Source organism: Mesocricetus auratus, unplaced genomic scaffold (genome assembly GCF_017639785.1).
Source record: "Mesocricetus auratus isolate SY011 unplaced genomic scaffold, BCM_Maur_2.0 Super-Scaffold_100062, whole genome shotgun sequence".
In the NCBI taxonomy this organism is placed as follows: Eukaryota; Metazoa; Chordata; class Mammalia; order Rodentia; family Cricetidae; genus Mesocricetus; species Mesocricetus auratus.
Genome location: NW_024429234.1, coordinates 1,979,225 through 2,006,516, shown reverse-complemented (window position 1 = coordinate 2,006,516; position 27,292 = coordinate 1,979,225). Strand labels below are relative to the sequence as shown.

The 27,292-nt window shown below is 41.0% G+C and overlaps 2 protein-coding genes across 3 annotated transcripts in view; one reads left to right on the top strand and one right to left on the bottom strand.

Annotated features, from left to right (window-relative positions):
- Kctd19 (potassium channel tetramerization domain containing 19) overlaps nucleotides 1–20,193 on the bottom strand; it is a 40,475-nt gene extending 20,282 nt beyond the window's left edge. Inside the window, exons 1-2 of the mRNA XM_040736611.1 lie at nucleotides 20,108–20,193; nucleotides 11,735–12,031 (exon numbers count right to left, since the gene is read on the bottom strand). Of these exons, the coding sequence (XP_040592545.1) occupies nucleotides 11,735–12,031; nucleotides 20,108–20,110 (300 nt within the window). The 5' untranslated portion in view covers nucleotides 20,111–20,193. The remainder of the gene's footprint in view (nucleotides 1–11,734; nucleotides 12,032–20,107) is intronic.
- A 64-nt stretch (nucleotides 20,194–20,257) lies between these two features.
- The window catches only part of Lrrc36 (leucine rich repeat containing 36), a 50,469-nt gene continuing 43,434 nt past the window's right edge, over nucleotides 20,258–27,292 (top strand). The window contains exon 1 of one of the 2 annotated variants that reach the window (XM_040736612.1): nucleotides 20,258–20,366. In XM_040736612.1, coding sequence (XP_040592546.1) covers nucleotides 20,297–20,366 — 70 coding nt within the window. In that variant the 5' untranslated portion in view covers nucleotides 20,258–20,296. The remainder of the gene's footprint in view (nucleotides 20,367–27,292) is intronic. The other variant, XM_040736614.1, reaches the window with a different exon arrangement.

Below are 27,292 nucleotides of genomic sequence, written 5' to 3'. Positions count from 1 at the left end.
GGGCATCTAAACCCATTCTACGGTACTGCTTAGGATTCACAAGAGCTTGGACTTGCCACCTGTAGATCCTAACCCCAGATTCCATCTTAGTGGATAAAACAGATGAGCTTTTGAGCAAATCTAAATTGGCTACATGAAAAGGGTCCCTAGGGAGGAAGGAAATTCCTGTCCAGGAAAACAACTTGCTTAGGGTTGGTCTAGTATTCTCTGTTTGGAAGCATTGTTTGGTATGGGGTATACTCTAGTAGGTCAGTCCAACTAACTTAAGAGGAAGTACACTAGTGGAGCAGAGGGTGAGCCGTTTTATAGAAATGAAACCTCTAGGGCTGGGCGTTGGTGGCTCACGCCTTTAATCCCAGCACTCGGGAGGCAGAGGCAGGCGGATCTCTGTGAGTTCGAGGCCAGGCTGGACCGACAGCCTCCAAAACAGAGAAACCCTGTCTCGTAAAACCAAAAAAAAAAAAAAGAAATGAAACCTCTATGTCCTGGTGTTTCTATTAAACTGTAAGCAGCCCTATTTTCCCCAAGAAAGGAAATATTTGACAAATCTTTAAAAAGAGAGAAATCGAGCAAATAAATCTACATTGTAATCCCAGCCAGTAAGGACACGCTATGTATTAACCGAAGGGGTTAAACTAAGCGACTAGGCCCAGGAGCTTCAACAGAGGTGTTTCCTGAACTCTGAGTGAGTCCTTGTTCCGAAATCTAGAAATGTAAGACCTCTGATCACAGGGAGACATTCGGATGCTTTAAGAAACCACAGAAACATTCCCCAATTCCCTTACCTACTTACTTATTTATGCCCTGTCAGCTCTTCTCTGATAGTATAACCTCCCTGAGACCCCAAGGACTTTGCTTGTTTTGTTCTCTGCTAGAAATGGCACACCAGTGCATTTTCTTTTGAAAGAAAGAATGCACGAATAAAAAATACTTCAAGGAGCCTAGCTTCCAGGGGATTTTGGCTTTACTGACTCAAGCTGTCACAGAGCAATATGGCTGGCTTTCTGTAGGCTGACTTCAGGTATACTTTCATCAATCTGAATATTACTTTTTGGAATTTTATTCTTCATATGTTATGGCATGGAAAGTTATTGGAGTAAGGTTTCTTATTTCAACAAAGTCTTGCAATATTGACCAGGCTCTTCTTGAATTTTCTGTAGTCCTCCAGTCTCAGCCTCCCAAGTACTGGAATTATAGACATGCTCCACTGTGCCTGGCCAATGGAGGATTTCTTTGTGGAAATGCAGACCTGAATTCAGAAGGCTAATTGCTAGTACAAGGACAAGTGATGCTGCTTTGGGCCTACATATTAGTGAAAAAAATCAGTAATATAAAACTGATGGAGCAAAGGCAAATATGTTGCTAAAAGATGGCTGACAAATGCACCCTTCTGGAAGAGGTTTGGACCTAACCAGATTTTCACAGCAGTAGTGGCTTTTGGAGATGCCTTGTGTTCTTATGGGCTATTGGGAGGAACATAATGGTGAAAGAGCTTAGGGACCCAGCAAATCCCTGACTGCTGTGTAAAGACAATCGCCTGCACTGCCCTGATGCTAAAAGGAAGCAGGCTATTAGGTCAAAAGGATGTGCATCAAAAGTACAGATCTCACCGGGCATTGGTGGCGCACGCCTTTAATTCCAGCACTCGGGAGGCAGAGGCAGGCGGATCTCTGTAAGTTTGAGACCAGCCTGGACTACCAAGGGAGTTCTAGGACAGCCTCCAAAGCCACAGAGAAACCCTGTCTCGAAAAAAAAAAACCAAAAAAAAAAAAAAAAAAAAGCACAGATCTCAGTATTTCAAAATTGTCTCTCTACTGCCGGTTCTAGTCTCCTTACTCCATACAGGTGGGCCCAGTCTTCATCTCCCAGCAGATGTTAACTAAACACCTATAGATGCCAGATACTTTGAAAAACATTGGAAATGAAAGCATGAAGACAATATAAACCAGAAAAGGAGAAAGACATACAAAAACATGATCCCAACAGAATTAGCATTGTTATAAAAACATCAGCAATAACTTTCCATTTGTCTGGAAATGTCTGGCTAGGCTTCCTATGGGCTACATTTATAACAAAATTTAAAAGGGAAATGTTCTAAATAAGTACAGAAGTATAGCACAAAAAGCATAGGGGAGTGGTGCACGCCTTTAATCCCAGCACTTGGGAGGCAGAGGCAGGCGGTTCTCTGAGAGTTCGAGGCCAGCCTGGTCTACAGAGCTAGTTCCAGGACAGGCTCCAAGACAATACAGAGAAACCCTGTCTCGAACCCCCCCCCAAAAAAGCATAGGGGATACTTAGGGGTATGATCTTCAGTGTGTATGTATGTACACATATGTAGTACATGGTTGTGTATATGTGTGTGTGTGTGTGTGTGTGTGTGTGTGTGTGTGTGAGTGAGTGAGTGATATGAACCAGTATGAGCAGATGGACCAGTCTGTGGGGACCCTTGAAGCCATTTAAGGGATTTACACTTGAGTCATCCATTTATCCATTGTTGTCCAGAAGCTACATTGTTGGAATGACTATCTGCTGTTTATATATTCTCCAAGATCACAAAGTAATCTGTCTCACATCATAAATAACAGGAAATTTGAGACTGCCACTGGCCTATTTCATCATTTTCGTGATCAACAATAAAGACTCCCTTGAACACAAAGAATGTAGGGATATTTGGATTCCTTACTGGTAGCAGATTGCTGACAAATGGAACAACTTATGGTTCAAACTCTGAAGTTCCCAGAAGGCAATGAAATAGGAAAACATGGGTTAAGGTGTGGTTTAGTGGTAGAGTGTGTGTCAGCATGAGTGAAGCCCTATATTCAACCCTCAGTGGCCTTCAAAGAGCATATAAAAGTGAACCAATAGTATATATTGAGCCTTAAAGTTTTGTTAAGTGGCCCTGAAGGGACACTTCACATTATTAAGTAGTGGCTGTGACTCCTAATCAGTCTAATGGCAAGTGAAAGGCTCAGAGTAGGTTATGTTTAAGAGGGCTTCTCAAATTCTACATGAAGTTTTTAGGAAGCCTAAGGATGTTTATGTGTGGACCAGCCGTGACTACTTTGTATCTCCCCTGTGAATAATATATAACATTCCAAAACTTTTAGGTTCAAAGATTTACATCAGCTTTGATGACTCCCAGGTTATATTTCTAGTCCCAACTGTTCCCATGAGTTCCAGAGACCTGTATATACAGTGACTCCTCACTCTCTCCACTTGGATTTATTACCTTTTCACTGTTTCTCCAGCTTGACATTGCCAAACTTAACTTGTGATCCCTGCCTCTAAAATGTTCATGTCTCTTACAATTCACCACTTACCTGGTTTCTCAGGATACAAACATAGCTGTGTATTCTTTCATGTCCTGCATCTCATTCATTAGTAAATCCATCAAGACATACCAGGATTTAAATTGTTTCTATTACCACGCAAGACCAAGCCATCATTATCTGTCATCTGGATCAGTGGTTCTCAATCTATGGATTGCTACCCCTTTGAGGGCTGAATGACCCTTTCACAGGGGTTGCCTAAGACCATTTGAAAACACAGAGACTTACATTATGATTCATAACAGTAGTGAAATTACAGTTATGAAATAGCAACAAAAACAACCTTATTATTGGGGGTCACCACAACATGAGGAACTGTATTAAAGGATCACTTCATTAGGAAGGTTGAGAACCACTGATATGGGTGTTGCCACAGCTTCCTAGCTAGTTTCCCCCCCTCATGAGAGGCCAGATACTAAATATTTTAGGTTTTGCTAGCCATATGGTCTCTGTCAATTCAAATACTCAGCTCTTTTTGTAGTTCAAAAACATCCATAAACAATGTACAAACAGATGAGCATGGCTGTATTCCAATGAAACTTTACCCATGAACACTGAAATTTGACTTTTTTCCAACCATGAGAATGTAAAAAATATTTTTAGCTTATCACACACACACACACACACACACACGAGGAATGGATGGGATTTGGTCCATGACCTATGTAGTTTGCAGACTCTGATATACTGTCAAGCCAGCAGCCAATGATTTTTTTCCTTACAACTTTATTTTAAAGATTTATCTTCTTATTATTTTTATGTGTATATGTGTGTTCCTGCATGGGTTTATGTGCATCATGTACATGCAGGAACCAATAGAGGCCAGAAGAAAGTGTCAGATCCCCAGAACTGGATAACAGGTGGTTGCAAACAAGTATATGGGTGCTAGGAACTGCACCTAGGTCCTCTGCAAGAGCTTAGTAAGCACTTGTAAATACTTAGTAAGCACTTGTAAGCATTTAGTAAACACTTGTAAGCACTTAGTAAGCACTTAGAAAGCACTTGTAAGCATTTAGTAAACACTCAGTAAACACTTGTAAGCACTTCTTAGTAAGCATTTATAACACTTAGTAAGCACTTGTAAGCATTTAGTTAGCACTTAGCACTTGTAAGCATTTAAAACACTTGTAAGCACTTAGAAAGCACTTAGTAAGCACTTGTAAGCACTTAGAAAGCACTTGTAAGCACTTAGAAAGCACTTAGTAAGCACTTGTAAGCACTTAGAAAGCACTTAGTAATCACTTGTAAGCACTTAGAAAGCACTTAGTAATCACTTGTAAGCACTTAGAAAGCACTTAGTAATCACTTGTAAGCACTTAGAAAGCACTTAGTAAGCACTACTGATCCGTTTCTGTCCCCAACAACTTTATTTTACATACTATAAAACTCACATTTAAGAAAATTGGAGATTAAGCCAGGGCCTTGTATGTTCTAGGCAAGCATTCTATACAAAACTACAGCCCCAGCCATATCCCCAATCCCACAATAGTCTTGCTAAATTACTCAAGCTGGTCTTGAACTTGAGATCTACTCAGCATTCCAGATAGCTGAGGTTAAAGTTAAAGGCCTGTACCACTTGGCCCGGCTAAAGAATACCAATTTAAAGGACACAATTCATTGAGTTGTGGTGTATTTGCATAGCTATTCAATTATTACCACTATCTATTCTAATGCCCCAGAAAGAAACCTTGCACTCTGGATTACCATTGCCTGTTTTTATTCAACCTATCCCTCCTACCCCACAATCCAGTCCTGGGTAGTCTCTAAATCTATTTTTTGTCTCAGTAAATTTGTCTTATTCTATAGCCGGGCGTTGGTGGTGCACACCTTTAATCCCAGCACTTGGGAGGCAGAGGCAGGCGGATAACTATAAATTCGAGGCCAGCCTGATCTACAGAGCGAGTTCCAGGACAGCCTCCAAAACAATACAGAGAAACCCTGTCTCGAAAACCCCCCCAAATTTTTTTTGTCTTATTCTATCTCTCACTCCCATTTTTTTCTTTATTTCTAGAAGAGAAAGTGTTTGTTTTCGTTCACAGTACCAAGTTATACTACATCATTGTGGGGAAACAACAATGCCAAGAGCTCAAAACAGCTGGGCACATTGCACCCATAGTTGAGAAGCAAAGAGGAGTGGATTAATGTGTGCATTCTTCTTTCTAATTCTCTTGACATCTCTTTTTGCGGCCAAGTCTAGCTGAACTCACAATAATTCTTCTGTCTTAGTCTCCAAGTCCTGGGATTACAGGCACAAGATACCACATCCAGAAACTGCATAAACACAATCATAAAATACACAGTCCTTTTATGTAGGTAGAGTCAGGGCTGGGGATGTGACTCAGTGGTAGAGCGCTTGCCTAAGATCCACAAAAATCTGTTTCATCCCAAGTACTGAAGATGGGGAGGGGAATGGACAAGCATATATATTCTTATAATCTGTGCCGTTTTCCATTTAGTTTCTCTCTCTCCCTCTCCTCCCCCTCCCTCCACTCCCTCTCCCTCTCTTTCTTCTCTCCCTCCCCTTCCTCTCCTCCCCTCCCCCTTCCTTCCCTCTCCTTCTCCCCTCCCTCTCCTCCTCACCTTCCTCTCCTCCCTCTTCCTGTCCCTTTCCCTTCCTCTCCCTCTCCCTCTCCTCCTCTTCTCTTCCCTCCCCTCCCTCTCCCTCTCCTTCCTCTCCTCCCTTTCTCTCCCCTCCCCACTCTCCCTCTCCTCCCCCTCCCACTCCTCCCTCTCCCTCTCCTTCTCCCTCTTCCTTTCCTCCCTCCCCTCCCTCCCATCCCTCTCCTCCCTCCCCTCCATCTCCTTCCTCTTTTCCCTCTCTCTCCCCTCCCTCTCTCTCCCCTCCCCCCTCTCTTACCCTCCCCCATCATATTGTGTGGCTTCCTAACTCACTTCTTTTATCTCTGGAACCTTGTTGGCTGTCCAAACAGATTAAGTGTTCTGATTAGAATCAGAGACTTCAAGCATACCTTTTAGAGGTGAAAGGTACAATTAGGACTATAGAAGGTCAGGGAAATGGAATGGGACTAGGATAGGAGTAGGTATGTAGGGAATGGTGGACAGAGAATAGAACATCAGTATAGTTCAGGCACCTGTCTTCCAGAAGCTTTCAGTCTTACCCTGCTTGTTGGCTCATTCTATAACACTACTTTTCCTTTCTTCTTCCTTTGTCCTTTTAAAACATTTATTTATCTGAGGTAGGGTCTTGCTGTGTAGCAAAGACTAACCTTGAACTTATGATCCTTCTGCCTCAGTCTCCCAAGTACTGGTAGTATAGGTATGCGTCACAACGCCCAGCTTTCCACACTGTCTTTCAACAAAGTCTATCATGTTACAGACTATTTTGAGCAATATATGCTACCTTTTGAGTGAATAATACATTCAGTTAGCAGGAGCCAAGTTCTATTTTTACTATTAGGTGCTAATTCTGAAGAACTCTGTAGTAAGGAGCTCTAATGATTTGGGACAGTTCAGATATGTGCTATCCAATATGGTAGTCACTGTGACTATGTACCCTCTTGAACTGCAGTAGTGTAAGTCTGCGATGTGCTAAATATAAAAAAAACTCATCAGAAATTGAAAACTTAGTACAAAACAGGCAAGATGCTCAGCCTTTAAGAGCACTTGACTGCTCTTCCACAGGTCCTGAGTTCAATTCCCAGCAACCACATGGTGGCTCACAACCATCTGTAATGAGATCTGATGATATACATGCAAGCAGAATATTGTATACATAATAAATGAATAAACCTTTAAAAAAGAAAAAGTATCTTATATTTAAAAATTTGAAAATATTGGGTTAGATAAAATATATCATAAAATTGGTGTTTCACACATTTCTCTATACTTTTTAAATTTTGTCTACTACAAAATTTGAATAATACCTATGAAACAAGAAGTTACTGCATGTACCCATAGTCCTCCAGTGACTTGGGAGGCTGAGGCAGGAGGAGCAGTGGGATCCAGGAGTGCAGGACTAGCTGAGGCAACATAGTGGCACCCCTCTCTTAAAAGAAATTACATGTAATTGCTTACATATGTCACCCACATACATGGCTCACAATATGTTTTACTGTAGCATTCTTTGTTTTCCCTAAAGCACGTAGGAATAATAACTGGAACCCAGAATTCTCTCAAGTCATAGTTAAATGCTTGAAGTTGGAATTCTTAAGAAGAGCATTTGGACTAAGAATTAACAAAATTCATTTTCTCCAAGCAGTGTTTGTTCATTTAGGCAAACCTCTGAGTTGGATAGGCCTTAGCAGAGAGAAAAATGGTGGAAATGTGTGAGGCAGTTGACTTGCTTGAGGCGGCTGTTGGTTCCCAGCTGTATTTACACTCTGCTTCAGTGAATAAATACCACTTTGGCTGGGCCAGCCCAAATGTTTATTTCTTCGAAAACACCATTTCTGAAGCATAAGCACTTGCTTCACAGTCTGTTTTAGGGAGGCAGATCCACATAATTGTTCAGATTCTGCTACTCACACATCTTGGAATTTTGGGATCAGACCAACTCGATGGCCTCTGAGTTGGTGCCTCCTGCTTCGAAGCTGATTCCCAGATATATTTTGTTTAGGTTTAGGAAGTGACAGCAAAGGGGTTAAAGGGCTTAATAAACTGTTTTTATAAGAAGTTGTGTTCTTTTAAATTATCCTCTAAAACATTGCCTTGATCTCTTGGATGTTCTGCAATGGACAAGTTACTCCTCTACACAAAAAGGTGCCTTGGCACAGAGCCATGAGCAACCCTAACATGCCATGTCATTTAAACAGTTTTGAAAACACTTGCAAGCAACTCTAGTACCTTATTCCTAAAATTGACAAAAATGCAGATTCAAGTGGGAAGTTTGAAAAAAAATTAAGAGAACTATGACTTGCACTGAGGTGTGCTAAGGGTTATTGGATTTCTAAATGTTTACCAAGGATCACCCATAAGCACATATATTACAAAGTAAGTGGTCTTTTTCCTCCTGACCCAGACACATACACAGTCTAAGTCAATTTTCTCCCAAGAGGGATTAGGAAGGCATAATTAGTGGTGTACAGAGATGCACTGTAGTTGATGGGCTAGTCCTCGTGGAAATTGAATAAACAACAACTTGTCCAGACAGTGAGACTGATATGGAACATGCCCAGATTTCATTCTTAGTCATAATATTTAGTTTTTCCAGGTTTAAAAAAATCCTTCTTCAAAAACTACCAAATAAATTAAGTACAGCCACCACAGAAATGATCTCTGTGGCTTGGAGAAAACTTAAAAGTGATGCTTCCGTTTTCTGTCATACTTTGATGCTTTATCAGTAAAGATATTTAGAACTCTTAAAATAAGAAAGGAAGGTGCAGATTGGCACTGGTGTTTCAAGCCTTTTATCCTAGCACTCAGGGAAGCAAAGGCCAGTAGATCTCTAAATTCAAGACCAACCCCAGGACAGGCAGGGCTACATAGAGAAACCCTGTCTTGAATCTCCAACCCCACCCCCACCCCCACCCCAAGAAAGAAAAAGAAAGCAGGCAGGCAAGCAGGAAAGAAGGAAGGAAGGACTGTGTTAGAGGGACCTACTCAGTGGTAAAAGCTCTTGCTGCTCTTGCAGAGGATCTGAGTTCAATTCCCAGCCCAAATTGGGCATATCATAGCCACTAATAACTCAGCTCCACGGAATCTAATGCCCACTTCTAACTTCATGAGAATCCATACCCATGTGTGTGCACCCAAAGACACATATACATGAGTGAAAATCATAAAACCAAAATTTTTTTAAAAGGAAGGAAGTAGGGCCGGGCGTTGGTGGCGCACGCCTTTAATCCCAGCACTCGGGAGGCAGAGGCAGGCGGATCTCTGTGAGTTCGAGGCCAGCCTGGTCTACAAAGTGAGTTCCAGGACAGCCTCCAAAGCCACAGAGAAACCCTGTCTCGAAAAACCAAAAAAAAAAAAAAAAAAAAAAAAAAAAAAAAGGGAAGGAAGTAGGTTGTACAGTGGCACTAGCCTGTAAACTCAGCATGTGAGAAAGAGGCAAGAAGACAGGATTAAGGGTCCTCCGCAGCTGTATAGTTAATTCAAGGCAGTGTGGACTACTTGAGACCCTTTCTCAAAATGAAAAAATAAAAATACAAAAGGTATGGTAGTATACGTCTGTAATCCAAGCACTAAATGGAAGCAGGAAGATTAGGAATTCAAGGTTACCACTGGTTACATAGTAAATTCTAGATCAACTTGAGCTACAAAAGACCCTGCCTCAAATCACCAAAAAGCAATGGGTATGGTGACACCTTTAATCACCAGCACTTGTGAGGCAGAGGCAGGTAAGTGTCTATGAGTTTAAAATCTGGCTGATCTACATAGTGAGTTCCAGGCCAACCAGAGCTGTATAATAAGACTCTAGCCCAAAAACAGGGACAAAAGCAAAAACAAAAATAAAGGAAGAAGCCAGGCATTGGTGGCACATGCCTTTAATCCCAGCACTCGGGAGGCAGAGGCAGGCGGATCTCTGTGAGTTCGAGGCTAGCCTGGTCTACAAGAGCTAGTTCCAGGACAGCCTCCAAAAGCCTCGGAGAAACCCTGCCTCGAAAATAAAAAAAAATAAAAGAAAAATAAAGGAAGAAATGAAAAGAAGTCTCGGGCTCAGGAGTTCAGAGCATTTGGTGCTCTTTCCAGCAACCACAATGACTTCTTACATTCTAATTCTAGTTCCAGAGGATCTGACACCCTCTTCTGGTCTCCACAGGTACCTGCATGCATATGAGATACATACAAATACTCAGACACACACACACACACACACACACAGAGAGAGAGAGAGAGAGAGAGAGAGAGAGAGAGAGAGAGAGAGAGAGAGAGAGAGAGCTGGGTGTAATGTCCCATGCTTTTAATTCCAGGTCTTAGGAGGCAAAGGCAGGTGGATCTCTGAGTTTAATGCCAGCCTGCAGCTTGGTGTACATAGTGAGTACCAGGAAAGCCAGAGCTTTGAGACCCTGTCTCAAAATAAAACAAAACAAAAAAGTCTCTTGGAAAATAAAGAAGTGAAGGCAAAAGAATGGATTCTGCAAATTGGAGTTTTTTCTTTGCCAGACTGAATATTGAGTACCTTATAGGAACAATGAGAAGCTTTTAAAAAATGAGTTGTCCATGTGTTGCCTAGGGTGGTCTTAAACTCATGCACTCAAGAAATCATCCCACTTCAGCCTTCTAAGCAGTTACTATTACAGATGTGTACAACTGTGCCTATGAGAAGAAATAGTCTTGATGAATCTTACAGATTTTAAATCCTCACACATGGTGTACATAGTAAATCCTAGAAGTTGTACAGACTTCAAGTTCAAGGATAGCTGGAGTCACAAATGGGAAGCCTGTCTCAAAGTACCAAGGACGAATTGGAAAAATATTTCAAGTGGTTAAGGCCCTTGCTGCACAAAGCCTGACAACCTGAGCTCTAGCTCTGGAACCCACATAATACTGGAAGGAAAGAAGTGACTCCACAAAGTTGTTCTGTCTTCTACAAGCACACCATGGCATACATGCCCATATACATACATCACATAGACACTAAAAGTTAATGCACCAAAACAAAATAAAACCCAAGGCCTATTATAGGTATGGTAGTCCACACCTACAATCCCAGCATTTGGGAGGCTGAGACAGGAGGATGCTGTGAGTTCAAGGATGGCCTAAGCTACAAAATTAGTTCTTCCAGGACAGCCTGGGCTACAGTGTAAGACTATCTTAAAGAAATGTACATTGAAAAATATAAAAGAATCTCAGCTAGGCAGTGTTGGTGCATGCCTTTGGTCTCAGTACTCAGGAAGCAGAGGCAGGAAGATCTCTGTAAGTTCAAGCCCAGTGTTGTCTACAGAGCTAGTTCCAGGACAGCCAAGGCTACACAAAGAAACTCTGTCTCAAAAAACCAAAACTGAAACCAACCAAACAACAACAAAACCCCCAAGGACTGGAGATGTGTCTTGGTAGTAGAGCATACAGTAGGCCTTGGTTTTGTTCAGAGCACCTCATAAAAGGAAAAAAAAACATAAGTAGCAGTTTAAAATAAGATCTGAAAGAGCCTAAGATACCCTCTCAATAACATTAACTCCTATCTCAGGTCCCTTGTAGCTGCTAATACAAATAAATCAGAATCAGATGAAAGCCTCTGTTAACACTGCAGTTAAGAGCTGGGTGTGTGGCACTTGGTGAACAGGGGTTGCGAGGTCATAAAGTCAAGGTAGTCCCTGCCTACACAGTGAGACCTTGACTCAAAAAACAAACAAGAGCTGTTATGCAATCCCAGTATACTGTTCATTATTTTAACTCATTTATTACATTGTCATTAAAAGGGTTATCTCCAAAACCAGTTTAAAAGGAGCCTTGCATTTAGTGATGCTGCTGAGCATCACTCTTGAAGGAGAAGCACATCTTACCTGAAGCAAAGGCATCAGCTGCAAGCCCAGAGCTTGCTCATAGAGCAAGTTCAGTTCAGCACAACTGGAGAAGGAGAGCTTGGAAGTGTAGAGGTAATAGTGTACGTGCCTAAATGTGGACCCATCTCTGTCAATGAATAGCCTCTGGGTTTCTGAAGAGGTCAAGGCTGAAGCCTCTTTCCACAGCAGCGAGTCTGGGAACTGAGCAAGTTTGCTTCTGGGAACTGAGAAATGCCAGCCCCCAACATTGAAATGAAACAAATCCTCTGTTGATTCATGGGGTACTCCAGGTTCCTCCTAAAGGGAAAATGAGGAGAGTTATGTAACAAGAAGAAATTGAAGGCATCCTGACAAGAAGTATTAAACTTTATTTGCTGACAACATGGTAATGTACATAAAACATCCAAAGGAATTCACACACACACAGTGTTATGAGCTCAGCAAGACTTTAAAAACAAATTTTATTTTACACATTAACAATTTAAAAAGCCAGCCATGGTTTCATGCATCTATAATCCCAGCACTCAGAAGACTAAGGCAGGAGGATCACTACAAGTCTAAGGACAGTAAGTGCTTACTGAACTCAAGTGCAACTATGACTACATAATGAGACCCTGTATTAAAAAGTTGGAGGTGGGAGAAAGGCTGGAATGATGGGTAAGAGTGCTTGCTATGAAACATGAGGACCTGAATTTGGGTTCCCAATATCCAAGTAAAAGAATTAGGTGTGACGCAATGTTCACCTGTAACCCTAGCACTGAGTGAGGACAGAGACAAGAAGATCCTTGGGGGTTTTATTGGTTGCCAGCCTAGCTGAAAAATGAGGAGCTCAACTTCAAGAGAGAGACCCTGTCTCAAAGGAATAAGTGTGAATGAGAGGGCAGAATACTTCATGTCCTCTGGTCTTGTTCACTTGAATGTACATACATGTGCACACACACATACACTGAGAGAGAGAAAGAAAATGAGAAAAATAAACTATTTTGTTTGTAATATCATCAGAAAGAAGAAAATAGTCACTAATAAATTTAAGAAGTATAATTCCTGTACTCTGAAGACAACAGACACTGTTTAAATCGTTGTTTGATGTGTGTATGTATGTGCCAGATACTGACACTGGTTATCTTTTTCAATTGCTGTCCACATTGTATTTTGAGAGTAATCTCTCACTGAATCTGGGCTCTTGGATTCAGCTAGACTGGCTAGCCAGTGGGCCCCAGCAATTCTCCTGTCACCGCTTCTCCAATGCTAGGATTACAGGATAGTTAGCTTTTTATGTGGATGTTGAGGCCTGAACTCAGATCCTCAATCTGGCACAATAAACATTTTACTGATAACCCCTCTCTTGATGAACCCCACTTGAAATAAACTTTTAAAATACTCAAATAAATGGAAAATAGGTTCAATTGGGAAATTAAATATGGAGATGACAATACTCAAGTTAAGCATGGTTGTCAACAACTACAACACTGGAATTTGAGAGATTGCTAGCTCTAGGCCAACCTGAGATACACAGCAAGACCCTGCCTAAAAATATGGCGATATTCTCAAAAAAAACCTACAAATTCAGCACAATTCTGATGAACATCCCAGCTGTCTTAGAAAGGATGCCGAATAGCTATAATAATCTTTGGGAAGAAAAACTAAATTTTAGGATCCATAATTCCAATTTTGAAAACTTACTACACACCAAGATTAATTAAGACAGTGTATTATTAGTATAAATACAGTCATATAGATACATAGTATAGACTGGAGCCTAGAAATAAATTTTTGTAACTGTTCAGTTGAATTTGTTCATCAACTGGTGAATGAATAAAAAAAGTGGAATATATCCATACATTGAAACTATTTTTGTAGGTTTGTTTAAGACAGGGTCTCACTTTTGAGAGCCCCAGATGGCATTGGAACTCACTCTGTAGACAAAGCTAGCCTCAAACTTACAGAGATGCACCTACCTTTGCCTCCCAAGTGCTGGGATTAAAAACATGAGCCACCAATGACCAGCGCACGCGCGCACGTGTGTGTGTGTGTGTGTGTGTGTGTGTGTTTAAAGAGCATTGCAATGAAATACTCTACATTTCATTGAGCTCTCTTGGGATCCTTCCATTATTGGGGATAAATGTTGTGGATGCCTTTTCATATGTAAAAAAGCAACAAACCTTCCTTAGCTCATTGATAAAATTTAAGACCATCTATAACTAAGCTATTCACTTTCCTTTAAGATAATCTAATTTATTGCTGGGCAGTAGCAGCAGAATCAGGTAGATCTCTGTGAGTTCGAGGCCAGCCTGGTCTACAGGGTGAGTTCCAAGACAGTCAGAGCTACACAGAGAAACCCTGTCTTTATTATTATTATTATTATTATTATTATTATTATTATTGTTGTTGTTGTTGTTGTTGTTGTTGTTGTTGTTACTAGTAGTAGTAGTAATTTAGTTTATCAACACCATGGAAAAATAGAAAGCCATGAAACACCTAAACTATTACCAGATTAAAATTTCTTTCACATATGTTGCCATGGCAGAGGACAAGAGTCTGTTCACTCTTTTTAGCATGTGGGTTCTGGGAATCAAAGTCATGTCAGTCTTGTTGACAAGTCCTTTTACCCTATGAGATATCTTACTGGCCCATTATCAGATTTTAAAGTAAACAAAGAGCCAACTATCATGGTACATGCCTTTAGTCTCAGCATTCAGGAAGCAGAGGCAGGTGGATCTGTGTTCAAGGCCAATCTGATGTACACAGAAAGTTCCAGGCCAGCCAGGACTATATAATAAGACTCTGTCTCTAAATAAAGCAAGAGTACTGGGCCTGAAGAGTTGGTTCAGAGGTGAAGAGCCCTTGCTCTTGCAGAGGACCTGGATTTGATTCCCAGTGCCCACATGGTGGCTAGGAGCCATTTGGGACTCAGAAGAGATTTTTTGATATATTTAGAATTCAAGATTCTTTGCCTGAACTGCCAAAGTAATAGAATTGACAACATTTCTGGATGCTTAATTTTTTTATACACTTAGGTAGAATAATAAGGTTGGGCATGGTACCTCTCACCTGTAATTCCATCGCTCAGGAAGCAAAAAAAAAAAAAAAAGTGGGGGGGGAATCATTGTGAGTTTCAGGTTAGCCTGGACTATCCGGTGAATTCCACATTAGTCTGAGCTCAAGACTAAAACTCTATCTCAAACAAACAAACAAAAGAAACAAAAGGAATACAAATAGGAGAGGTAAATGTCAAAATATTCCTACTTGCAGACTTGAATCTTTACTTAAAAACTCTATATTATATCAGAAAACTCTCAAATACGAGAAAACACTTTGAGCAAAGCATCACCACATAAAATTAACAAATTAAAACCACAATTTTCCTACACACCAAAATAAATTTGCAAAAAACGGGAATCAGAAAAATTCCCATTCACAGTATCTTTTCAAGTACCTAGAAGTAAAACTGAAAGGGAGGTGGAAGTCTCTACAACAAAGACTTTAAGGCACTGAGGAAACAAACTGAACAAGAATGCTAGGAGACAGAAAGATCTCTGACTTGCATGTATTAGCAAATTAGTATTGTGGAAAAACTGGCTATATTACCAAAAGTGATCTACATATTTAGTACAATCTCCATCAAAATTCTAGTTAAATTCTCTACAAAACTAGACAAATCAATCCCAAAATTCAAATGGAAGCACAAATTACTCCAAGTAACTAAAACAATCCTAAGCAGGAAGAGCACTGTTGGAAGAATTACATTTTGGGCTCGCAAATTATACTACAGAGTCATAACAATAAAAACAACATGAGGCTGGGAATGGTGGCCTTTAATCCTGGCAACTCAGAATGTAGAGGCAGGAAGATCTCTGTCTTAAGAAACAACAAACAAATAAGTAAATAATAAATAAAACAAACCAGCATAATACAGACACAAAAGGAGACACATAGACCAATGGAATAAATTCCCAGCTACAGTCACCTACTTGTTGACAAAGTTGTCAAAAACATACATTGGAATAAAGCTTCTTCAACAAATGGTGTTGGGAAAACTTTATTTCTACATGTAAAGAATGACACTGAACGCATAGCTGCACAAAAATCCACTCAAGGGCTGGTAAGATGGCTCAGTGGGTAAAGGTACTTGCTGCCAAGCCTGATGATCTGAGTTTGATCCCTAGCATCTTCATGGTGGAGAGAACAGACTCCCTCAAGTTATCCTCTGACTTGCACTGTGTTATTGCCCGCCAAAGCCCCACAATAAAAATAAATAAATGTAATTTAAAAATTATTTAAAATCAATCCAGAAATGAATCAAAGATCTTAATGTAAGACCTGAAACTTTGAAACTGCTAGAGGAAAACAGGCAAACATTTAAAGATAGTCGTCACCAAGGACTTTATGAAGCAAAGGAAATAATTTCAAGAATTGGCAAATAGGATTATGAGTTTAAAAGGCTTCTCCCTTGTGAAAGACACAGTCAGCAAAGTGAAGAAGTCTACAGAATGGTAGAAAGTCTTCACCGGCTATTTATCCAACAGAGGATTAATGTCCAGAATCTACTTTGAAAAAGGGTGGGAGCTGGAGAGATGACTCAGTGGTTAAGAGCACTGGCTGTTCTGGTAGAAGACCCAGGTTTGGTTCCCAGGGCCCACATGGCAGCTCACAGCCATCTGTAACTCTAGTTTCAGGGGATCTTGATGCCTTCTTTTGGCTTCTGTGGGCACCAGGCATGAAGGCAATGCACACATATATGTGCAAGCAAAACACTCATATTCATAACTTTTTTGTTATTGTTGTTGGTTTTATTTTTCTTCGAGGCAGGGTTTCTCTGTGGCTTTGGAGGCTGTTCTGGAACTAGCTCTTGTAAACCAGGCTGGTCTAGAACTCAGAGATCCACCTACCTCTGCCTCCTGAGTGCTGGGATTAAAGGCATACGCCACCAAAGCCTGGCTTGTTGTTGGTTTTGTTTTGTTGAGACAGGTTTCCTCTGCAAAGCCCTGGCTATTCTCAAACTTAGAGATCTGCCTGTCTCTCCCTTCTGAGTACTGAGATCAAAGGCATGTACCACCACACCTGGCTTTATATATATATATATATATATATATATATATGTATATATATGCATACATATGTATTTATATATAATCTTTTAAAAATAATCGATATTATTATTATTACTATGTTTTTTTCAAGACAGGGTTTCTCTGTGTAACAGTCTTGGCTGTCCTGGAACTCACTCTGTAGACCAGGCTGGCCTGGAATGCACTGAGATCCACCTGCCTCTGTCTCCCAAGTGCTGGGATTAAAGGTGTGTACCACCACCACTCGGCAATAATTTATTTTTAAAAACCTCCAGATTTTAAATATCTAAAAAACAAATAACCAAGTCAATAAGAAGAACTGAAATGATGGTTCTCAAAGGGTGAGATAAGATGGCCAGTAATTTTTGAAAAAATGTAACACCCTAGCCATCAGGGAAATACAAATTAAAGCTGTACTGAGCGCCCATCTCACTGAGTCAGAATGATTATCCTTCAAGAAACAACACCAAGTTGGTGCTGAAGAGATGGCTCAGTGGTGAAGAACACTTGTGCCAGGTGATGGTATTGCACACCGTTAATCCTAGCAGAGAGAAATTCTGTCTAAAAAAACTAAAAAACAAAACACTTTTTGCTCTTCCAGAAGACTGTAGTTCAGTTCCTAATACCCATGTTGGGCACCTCACATCCACCTGTAACTACAGCCTTAGGGAGTGAAGCACCCTCCTCTGACCTCCAAGGACACCCGCACACATCATGTGTATATATGCACATACACATAAACAATAAAAGTCATAAAATGAAATTTTACAATAACAAAAAGAAAACAACAAATGCTAAAATGGGGCTGCCACTACAGAAATCTAAAAAACTAAACACAGAAATAATCATATGATCCCATTATACCACCATGGAAATATAATATGTGCTGTGACAAAATACTTGTATTTGCATAAAGCAATTTAAGGGGCCACCTTAAATATACGGATAAAGGAGCCTGGTTGACCTGGGTTTAATCCTTGGGACCCATGTCAAATTGGAAGAAAAGAACACACTTCACAAAGTTGTCCTCTGACCTCTACAGGCCATGGCACATCACCCACACATATAATACTAATAAAAGTCACTCAAGAAGGATTTGTTTGGGCTCATTGTTTAAGAGCATTCAGTACAGTATGTCAGAGAAAGTGTGACAGAGTTCATGGGAGAAGTACAAAGCGAGGAGTCCTCATGTCTGGGAAGACCAGAAAGCAGAAGTGGCTGATGCTCCTCCCTCTTTTTATTCAGGCAGGTGCCACAGACCATGAGAGGTGCTGCTGCGCTCAGAGAGGCGCTTCCTTGCTCCGTTAAATTTCTCTAGAAATACATTCTCACAGACATTCCTAGGAGAGTGCTTCTTAGGCAATTCCAACTCTGGGCAGGTTGACCACAAACACCTAAAGAATTCTAAATCATAATGCCATAGATACATTTGCATATCCATGTTTATTACTATTCACAATAGCCAAGATATGGAACCAGCTAAGAGGTCAACAGATGAATAAAGAAAATGTAGTAGATATACACAAGGGAATTTTATTCAGCTGTAAAGAATGAAAGTCTGACATTTTCAGGAAAATGGATGGAATTGGAGATAAGCTAGATTGATGTTTTCTTTCATACATGGAATATAGATTTATACATATGCACTATGTTATGAAGGTATAGAGGGGCCTTTAAGAGAAGAAGAAGAGGTCTAAAGGGTAAATAAGAGAGAGTGATGGGACATAAAAGCAGAGGGCAGAACTACTTAAGGGAGAAAGGCACAACAAAGGAGAATGATATACAGATCTGAAAATGTCACAGTGGAACCCACTAGTTTTATGCTAACTAAAAATTAATTTAAAATTCTCTAAGAATGGTGGTGGTGGGAACAAGAGTGTTAACAGTACAAGGTGGTTGTTCAAAAAAGGAAAAGCCTCCTCTTCCATCAAAAACCTGCATCTCTCCTTCTGAGGAAGAAAATAAATCTTCATAGTAAAAAAGGGGCATTTCTTTACAGTAGGACTTGTCTACATTTCTGAAATAAAGAGGAACCATTATACATGTCACTTTAAGACTAGAAAAGTTCTAGGCGGACACGAAGAGAAAGAATAGAGATCATAGGGCCGGGCTGTGGTGGCACACACCTTTAATCCCAGCACTCGGGAGGCAGAGGCAGGCGGATCTCTGTGAGTTCGAGGCCGGGCTGGATCGACAGCCTCCAAAACAATACAGAGAAACCCTGACTCGTAAAACTAAAAAAAAAAAAAAAAAAATACAGATTATAAAATGGAGTCATGGCTCAGAAGCAGAACTGGAAAAGCTCATCCAAGGACATTTTGAGTCCCATGCCTTCTAAATGTTACTTAGGCTGGACATGACAAACTGAGAGTAACTAAGGACCCCACCTGTATCAGAAAGAACAGATATATAAAGATTTGATTTTCATCCTGTTCTCTTTAAGGTACCCAGTCGGTTGAAAGCTCAGCAGAGATACGTATGTATGCCGATTTGGACATGCTTGGATGCTAAAATAAACCTGCGTTGAGTTCTGCTTATTAAAGAACAAGGTTCAAGTATTTGCTTCCACATGTGTCACACAGGGAAGGCTCTCAGGGGATGCTTCCTGGTAAACGTTAGGAATGTAGCTGTGCTTCCCAGAGCATTCTTCCCCAAAGAATGCTCAGGGGCTTCTTAGTGAAGAACTAGTCCGCCTGAGGAAGAACCTCCAGTCATCAGAAGTTTGGGAAACCTGTAGTACTTGAAAAAACAGTTTCTTGCTAGACCGACTCAGGAAGTAGGACAGGTTTTAGTCATCCCAACTCCATCCCAAAGAGCATCTCATTTCCGTACAACCTTCTTCCAAATCAAATTAGCAGCGCGACAGAACCTCAGTGCCCTGAAGACCGGGCTCAACTCCTCAGAGCCAAGTTTCTCTTACCCGTCATGCTGCCAATACCCGCCCCCCCCCCCAAACTGTCAGGTCTGGATTTCCCCCCTTTAAACGCCTTTGCCACCTTGCTCAATGTCCAGAACGAACGTGGCCTTTAAGGTACAAAGGCCTCCATCCTTCAGACAGACGCACGTCCTCCACCCCTCAAACCTGGCGCCCCTCAAATCCTCAGCAGAGCCGCAGTTCACCCCTCAAGGCAGCACTCATGCCGCAACTACTCACGCAGTCCCTCCCCAGATGTTTCTAAACTAGGGCCGCCCTCCAACCCTCAGACCCCGGAGTCAGATCCCTGCTCTCCTTCACTCTGGGCGCCAGCTCCCCCACTCGCCACCTCGGTGGTTTTGGCGCCCTTCTCAGGGACGGGCTCCATACCATACTCCTAACTTCTGTGGCAGGCCGACAGTCGCGTGACCCGTTCTCCAACGGTCCCTAGAGAACCGAGGGTCTCAGCAAGTGGGAGGGGCGAGGCCCGAGCCGGGGGCGGGGCCGGGCGCGAGGGGGCGTGGTCTGGCGAGCGCCGGGCGGTCTGGCAAGCGGTGGCAGGTGGTCGCGCGGGAGTGAATGGCGGAGCAATGGGATCTGGACGAGGAGGGCCTCCGCCGCCTGGGGGCGCTGACCCGGGAGCAGCCGGGTAGGGCCCAGCCGGGAGGCTGTGAGTCGGGAGCGTGGGTCAGAGACTGAGAGGAAACTGTGGTGGAAGGCTTGGGAGCTGCGGGTAGAGGCAAGGGAACTTCAGAGGAGCAGTTCCTGAGGCGGAGAAAGAGGAGACTGAGGCACGAGGGTCACACTGAGGTGCAGAACATGAAGAAACGTGATGGTCTGAGGCAGAGGAGTGGAAGGAAAAGCAGTGTGAAGTGCTAACGAGCAAATCGGACAGAAAGAAGTCTCCGTTAGTGGAAGGAAATGGGTATTGGTGAGAGAAGGGAGGTGTTGAGAAGACGCCTGCCGTGGTGGGCGCCGTTGAGGAGGCACAAGGGGTGTTAATTTTGGCAGTCACGTAAATTTCCTGCCTAGGAGGACTTTTCCAGGTTGGGGTCCATTGGTAAAGGACACCCCCTTCCATTCCTTCGTCCTTCCTCAAGAACTTCAAGAACTACAGCTTTTTAAATTTTTTAAATCAAACTGCATGTTTAAATTTTTTAAATCAAACTGCATGTTCCGTTTAAAAAGCTCAGAGAGGCCTTATGTGAAATATTGAGCGATCCTTCAATCATTTAGCTCAGTGCCCCAGCCTGCCTTCATCCTAAAGGTGATACGGAGAGATGCTAGACCCACCCTGCCTCTGACAGGGTTTGACTCACATAGTTTGCTTTCTGAGTGTCTTGGAGAGTTCTCAATATTCCTTATTAAACTTTTACGTCCTTAATAAGTTTATTATATAATTGTGTTAAATACGTTACCTGCATTTAATCTCCAGAACAAGCCTACTAGGCAGATGCTGCTATGGGCTCCCGTTTTACAAATCAATAAAATTAGATTAGACTCTTGCCCGGAGTCACAGAGCTGGTGGCACAGACAGGGTTTATTAATCCAAGACTTTTCCCAAAGACTGAGTTATAACAATAGCAAATACTTCTTTCCTGCTTCCTCTACTTTTTTTTCATTTATAAAACAAAAAAATTGAGATTTTTAGTTAATAATTTAAGAATTGTTTTTAAGTTATAAAAATTAGTGCAGCTGGTAAGTCAGATATTACATGAATAATAAAGAAGGTACTAATATTTTTTCTGTCGTCAAAGATAGTAGTTGACTAATGTATAAATTGATACAGACCTTTCATATATTTAAGTATGTATGTTTATATGAGAGAAGGGCTCATGTGGCCCAGGCTGGCCTCAAACTTACCACTATACCCAGTCTTATGCAGTCCCGAGGAGTCAAGTCTAGGGCTCAGAGCGTGTGAGGCCAGCATTTCACCAATTAGGCAACATTCCCAGGAATATATTTTCTTTGCAAAACTATTGTGAAATCTCCTATTTTACAAGTCAGATACAATAAACTTCATTGACTTGGGACACATCTGTGTCTTCCCTTCTATTGAAATGTTTTATAGTATTGATTAACCTTCATATTGAGGATGGAGAGGCACAAAGCTAGGCAGAATAGAGCATTCCAGGAATCCCAGCTACTAAGGAGGCTGAGGTGCAAGGACTGACTGAATTCACACATTTGAGATCCAGTCTTAAAAAAAAAAAAGAAAGAAAGAAAGGAAAAATTAATGATATATGTGGAGGGGGCAAATACCCATTCCGTTCTCTAGTTAGAACACACACACACACACACACACACACACACACACACACACACACACTGGTGTATTTGAAGTAGGATCTCACTACTTAGACTAGGCTAGCCCCAAATTCACAGGGATCTGCCTCAGGCTCCCAAGTGCTAGGATTAAAGGTGTACACCATGAAATCCATCCAAATAAATATACAAGAGATCAGATAAAAGGTGTGTAGATTGGCCCTTTATGCATTAGTAGCTCATTGACAACTTAGAGAAGGAGAGTTCTCAGGAAAGTAGGGAGGGAGGAAGGAAACCATATTCAGGTAGAACGAGGAGGAAATGTTATGTTTGAGAGAGGAAATAAGTGAAAGTGAGAATTTTTATGCCTATAAAGAAGAATACAGAAGCAAAATAGTACCTCAAGGGTATGATATGGGGTCAAGAACAGATTATAAGCAAAATATACTAGAGCATATGTTGTTGATAATTATTTGGCAGAGAAAATCTATATATATGTACTTTTTTAAAGGCTGTTAGTTGGGTGGTAGTGGTACACCCCTTAATCTCAGGATTCAGGGTGCAGAGGGAGACAGATGGCCAAGTCTGAGGCCAGCTTGGGCTACAAAGTGAATTCCAGGACAGCCAGGGCTACACAGAGAAACCCTGTATCAAAAAAGAAGCAAACAAACACAAAACAACAAAAGGCTGCTCAAGTAATTAATTTAGCATACACTAGATATTATAATTGTTAAGCAAAAAGTAAGTCTTATCCTTGCTTCCCTGTCTTACAGGCCTGCTTCCTCTACCTTCCTAAGGACAATTACTATTACCAGATTTCCAGAATATATCCTCTACATATATAAGCATTTTATCTTATTTTTATTTATTTGAGACAGAGTCTCACTATGTAGCTCTTGCTGTCCAGGAATTAATTCACTGTGTAAACCAGACTGGCCTTAAACTCACAGGGATATACCTGCCTCTGCCTTCTGAGCATTAGAATTAAAGACATGTGACTATGCCCTGCAATTTTATAATTTTTATATGACTATTTTCCAATGTATACAAGAGTATAGATAACAGAATAATGAACTCCTATCACTTTACTTCAACAGTTATCAATTTATAGTCAATCCTATTTCTTAGATAACTTACCTACCCTCTTACTTCTAAACCTCTGAACTAATTATTTCTAGGCAAATCCTAGATATATAATTTCATCCATACATATCTTGACATGTATTTTCAAAATAAGAACTCCTCAAATAATCAATCTAAAATATTTAACACAAACTTCTTTGTTACATGTCTATGTGGTGTGTTAGTATGTCTGTGGAGGCCCAAGGACAACTGGAAATATTCCTCAATTGCTCTCCACATTGAGGTAGTGTCTCTTCACTGAACCCAGAGCTAATAAAGTGGACTAGTCTATCTAAGTCTCTTGCTCCTGGGATGACCTGTTTCTACCTTCCCAGTGCTAGAATTACAAGTAGACCACCAGATCCGCCCAACATTTATGTGGGTGCCAAGGATCCAAACACCAGTCCTGATACTTATGTGGCAAGCTTTTATAAACTAGCTCTCTCCCTAGACCATAATTTATTTTGTTTTATTTATTTATTTATTTTTAAAGATTTATTTACTTATTATGTTCTGTCTGCATTCGTTTGTCTACACTCCAGAAGAGGGCATCACATCTCATTATAGATGGTTGTGAGCTACCATGTGGTTGCTGGGAATTGAATTCAGGACCTCTAGAAGAGCAGTCAATGCTCTTAACCTTTTAGTCATCTCTTTGGCACTTATTTTGTTTTAAAATGTTCTGTTTCGTTTTGTTTGCTTCTTTGGTTGTTTTTTGAGACGAGATTTCTCTGTGTTGCCCTAGCTGTCCTGGATCTCACTCTGCAGGCTGACCTCAAACTCACAGAGATCCACTTGCCTCTGCCTTCCAAGTGCTAGGATTAAAGGCATGCACCACCATCATCCAGCTTGTTCTGTTCATTTTTAATTGCCTATAAAATGTCTTTAAATTTAACAGTATTGTTACATTTTCTCTGGAATATATTTCTTTTCTGGACTACTCCCGTGATCTTATCTAATATAGTATCTCAAGTACTACTTCAGACTTCTAATACGTTGTGCTTTAACTATAGCTGTAACCTGTATGTGTGTTGTTGTTGTTTAGAATTGAATCCAGAGCCTTATACATGCTAGGCACTCTATAACTGGGTTGCATCTCCAGCCCTGACAATAGCTTCTTTGTGGAGGGGCAGGCAAGTTGAGTCAAAGTCTTATTCATGTAGCTTTGGCCTGCCTAGAACTCACTATGCAGACCGTGGTAGTCTTGAACTCATAGAGCTCCATCTATCTCTAGCTCCAGTGTGCTGGGATTAAAGGCATGTGCCACCATGCCTAATTGCAATAACTCCCCTAAGATCAAGTATTCAACCAGCATTATCATTTCTCCCATTGGGCCATAATTTTTTTTAAATCTATAGAAAGTGTGTATGCCAGTTAGTTTATATATGTGTTAAATTTGATATAAATATTACCCACTTTGACCCTTGAATTTTCATCATATTTAAAGAAACTTGCACCATCTGTTTTGAAGAGTTCAATACCTTCTGGATTTTGCTCACTATGTTATCCCTAAGATGTTTGTCATTTTTTCTTGTTTCCTGTCTTGCCTAGTTAGTAGTTACATGAAAATGAATCAGGTTCAAGTTTGATTTGTGTGTGCCCTTTTCATATAACTGCTTCATGGATAACACTGTATACTTCTGTAAGGGAGTATATGATGCCTGCTATTCTTTATATTTGGGGTAACTATTGATTTGTTTTTTTTTTTTTGTTTTTGGTTTTTTTGTTTTGTTTTGTTTTGGAGACAGGGTTTCTCTGTATTGTTTTGGAACCTGTCCTGGAACTCACTTGGTAGACCAGGCTTGGTCTCAAACTCACAGAGATCCACCTGCCTCTGTCTCCCAAGTGCTGGGATTAAAGGTGTGTGCCACCACTGCCCGGCTTAGGGTAACTATTGAACATGATTGCCCAGGTCTATTAATTCATTAAGCGTTACAAAAAGTCCATTGTTTTTTATTAGCTGCAATAATTCTTTTGTTGTTATGCTTTCCTCCTTCCTTCCTTCCCTCCTTCCTTTCTTTTATTTAGAAACAATCTTACATATGAATCCCAGTTCTCTCTCCCTCCCATCCTCCCATGTCCCCCACCCATTCCCCCATCCCACCCCTCATCCACTCCCCAGGGGGATCATCAAAGTCTGTCACATCATTTGGGGGAGGGTCTAGGCCCTCTTCTCTGTATCTAGGCTGAGAGTATCCCTCCAAGGGGAATGGGCTCCTAAAGTCTATTTGTGCACTAGGGATAAATACTGGTTCCACTGTCAGAGGTCGTATAGACTTTCCAGGCCTCCTAACTGGCACCCACATTCATAGGGCTGGTTTCCCAGCTTTAAGACTGGAGTCCATGTGCTCTCACTTTGTCAGGTCAATTGTTTCTGTGGGTTTCTCCAACACCGTCTTGAGCTGACCTCTTTGCTCATCCCTCCTTCCTCTCTGCATCTGGATTCCAGGAGTTCAGCTCAGTGCTTAGCTGTGGGTATCTGCTTCTGCTTCCATCAGCTACTGGATGGAGACTCTAGGATGACATTTAAGGTAGTCATCAATCTCATTATAAGGGAAGGGCGTTTAAGGTAGCCTCTCCACTATTGCTTAGATTCTTAGTTGGGGTCATCCTTGTGGATCTCTGGACATTAGCTGCAATAATTCTATAAAGACGAAAATCTCCACACCAACCATTTGTTGTTGTGGTACCAGTTTTGTAGGAGAGGTGAGATCGAAGTTTGAATTTTCTTTGGTTTCACCCAGTACTTATCCATTTTAAAAGTGAGTTTATTTAACACCCTTTAAAGGTGACTAATGATGGCTGTTTTATTTTCTCAGAATCACTGATTCAAGAATACTTGTATTCTAATCCATTGTGGTTATTATCATAATTGATGCTAATGGGAGATTTTTTCACTTTGATTCCTGAAGATATTTTTAAAGGTTTATTTGTTTGAAATGCTTTTATTGTCATTAGAAAGAAGCTCTATGATAGTTTATTAATTCAATATCCAAGTGTAGCTAGCTATAAATGGCCCTCTTTTCCCTTCAGTTTTATTTTCATTAGTTAGAAATTTAGAAGAGAAATTAATGGGTTCTGTTAAGGCATTTGCATCCATTGTTTCTGTGGACCTCTTCTCTCAGCCAGCCCATTGCCTGCAGCACACTGGTCTCCCTCCTCCTCCAGTAGCCCCCCAACCCCCCACCCGCTCTCCTGTCTGTTTTCAAGACTTTTTAAAGAGAGATTACTTGAGGCTTTGTTTTTACAATTGAAATAAGTGTTTGCCCATTGGGGCATGTACCTCAAATATATTTTATTTTGATGTGTGTGAATTCTTTGCCTGCATGTGTGTCTGTGAACCACATGTTTGCCTGTGCCAAAGGAAGCCAGACATTGGATCCACTAGAACTGTCATGCGGATGCTGGAAACTGAGCCTGGGTTCTCTGGAAGAGTAGTCAGTGCACTTAACCACTGAGCCATCTCTCCAGCCCCTATTAAAATGTTCTTAATGTCGGCCGGGTGGTGGTGGCGCACGCCTTTAGTCCCAGCACTCGGGAGGCAGAGGCAGGCAGATCTCTGTGAATTCGAGGCCGGGCTGGACCAATAGCCTCCGAAACAATACAGAGAAACCCTGTCTCGTAAAAACCAAAAAAAAAAAAATGTTCTTAATGTCTATGACAATGCAGCGTTTGATAAGTTCTCTGATCTATTTGTGGTTCACACTTTATGAGAACTGTAACCAAATGCACATGGTCTTACAGCCTGCTCCCCATGCAAATCATAAAAGAATACCTGCCTCTGTGACAGTTTATTAATTGATGACAATCCTGGTGCCCTTTTGTCTGTTTTTCAAATGAGACTGCAGTGAAAACCTTGAGAAATCCTGCAGGTCATTGATGGAATCACTAGTTGCCCTTAGCTTTTCTCACAATAGAAGAATCTTAGTGTATTAGATTATTATGTACCAATACACTGTCATCAAAGTCAGGATTTTTTATTTTAAAAAGATATTCACATACTATAAAACTCACCATTTTAAGGTATATAAGTCAAGGTCCTTTGCTACATTTGGAGAGTTATATAACTGTTCTAATTTGCGTCTTGTTGTGATAAGATACTCTGGCTAAATGTAATTTAGGGAAGGGTTTATTTGACTTATACTTCCAGGTCACAATTAATCGTTGAGGGAACTCAAATCAGGAACT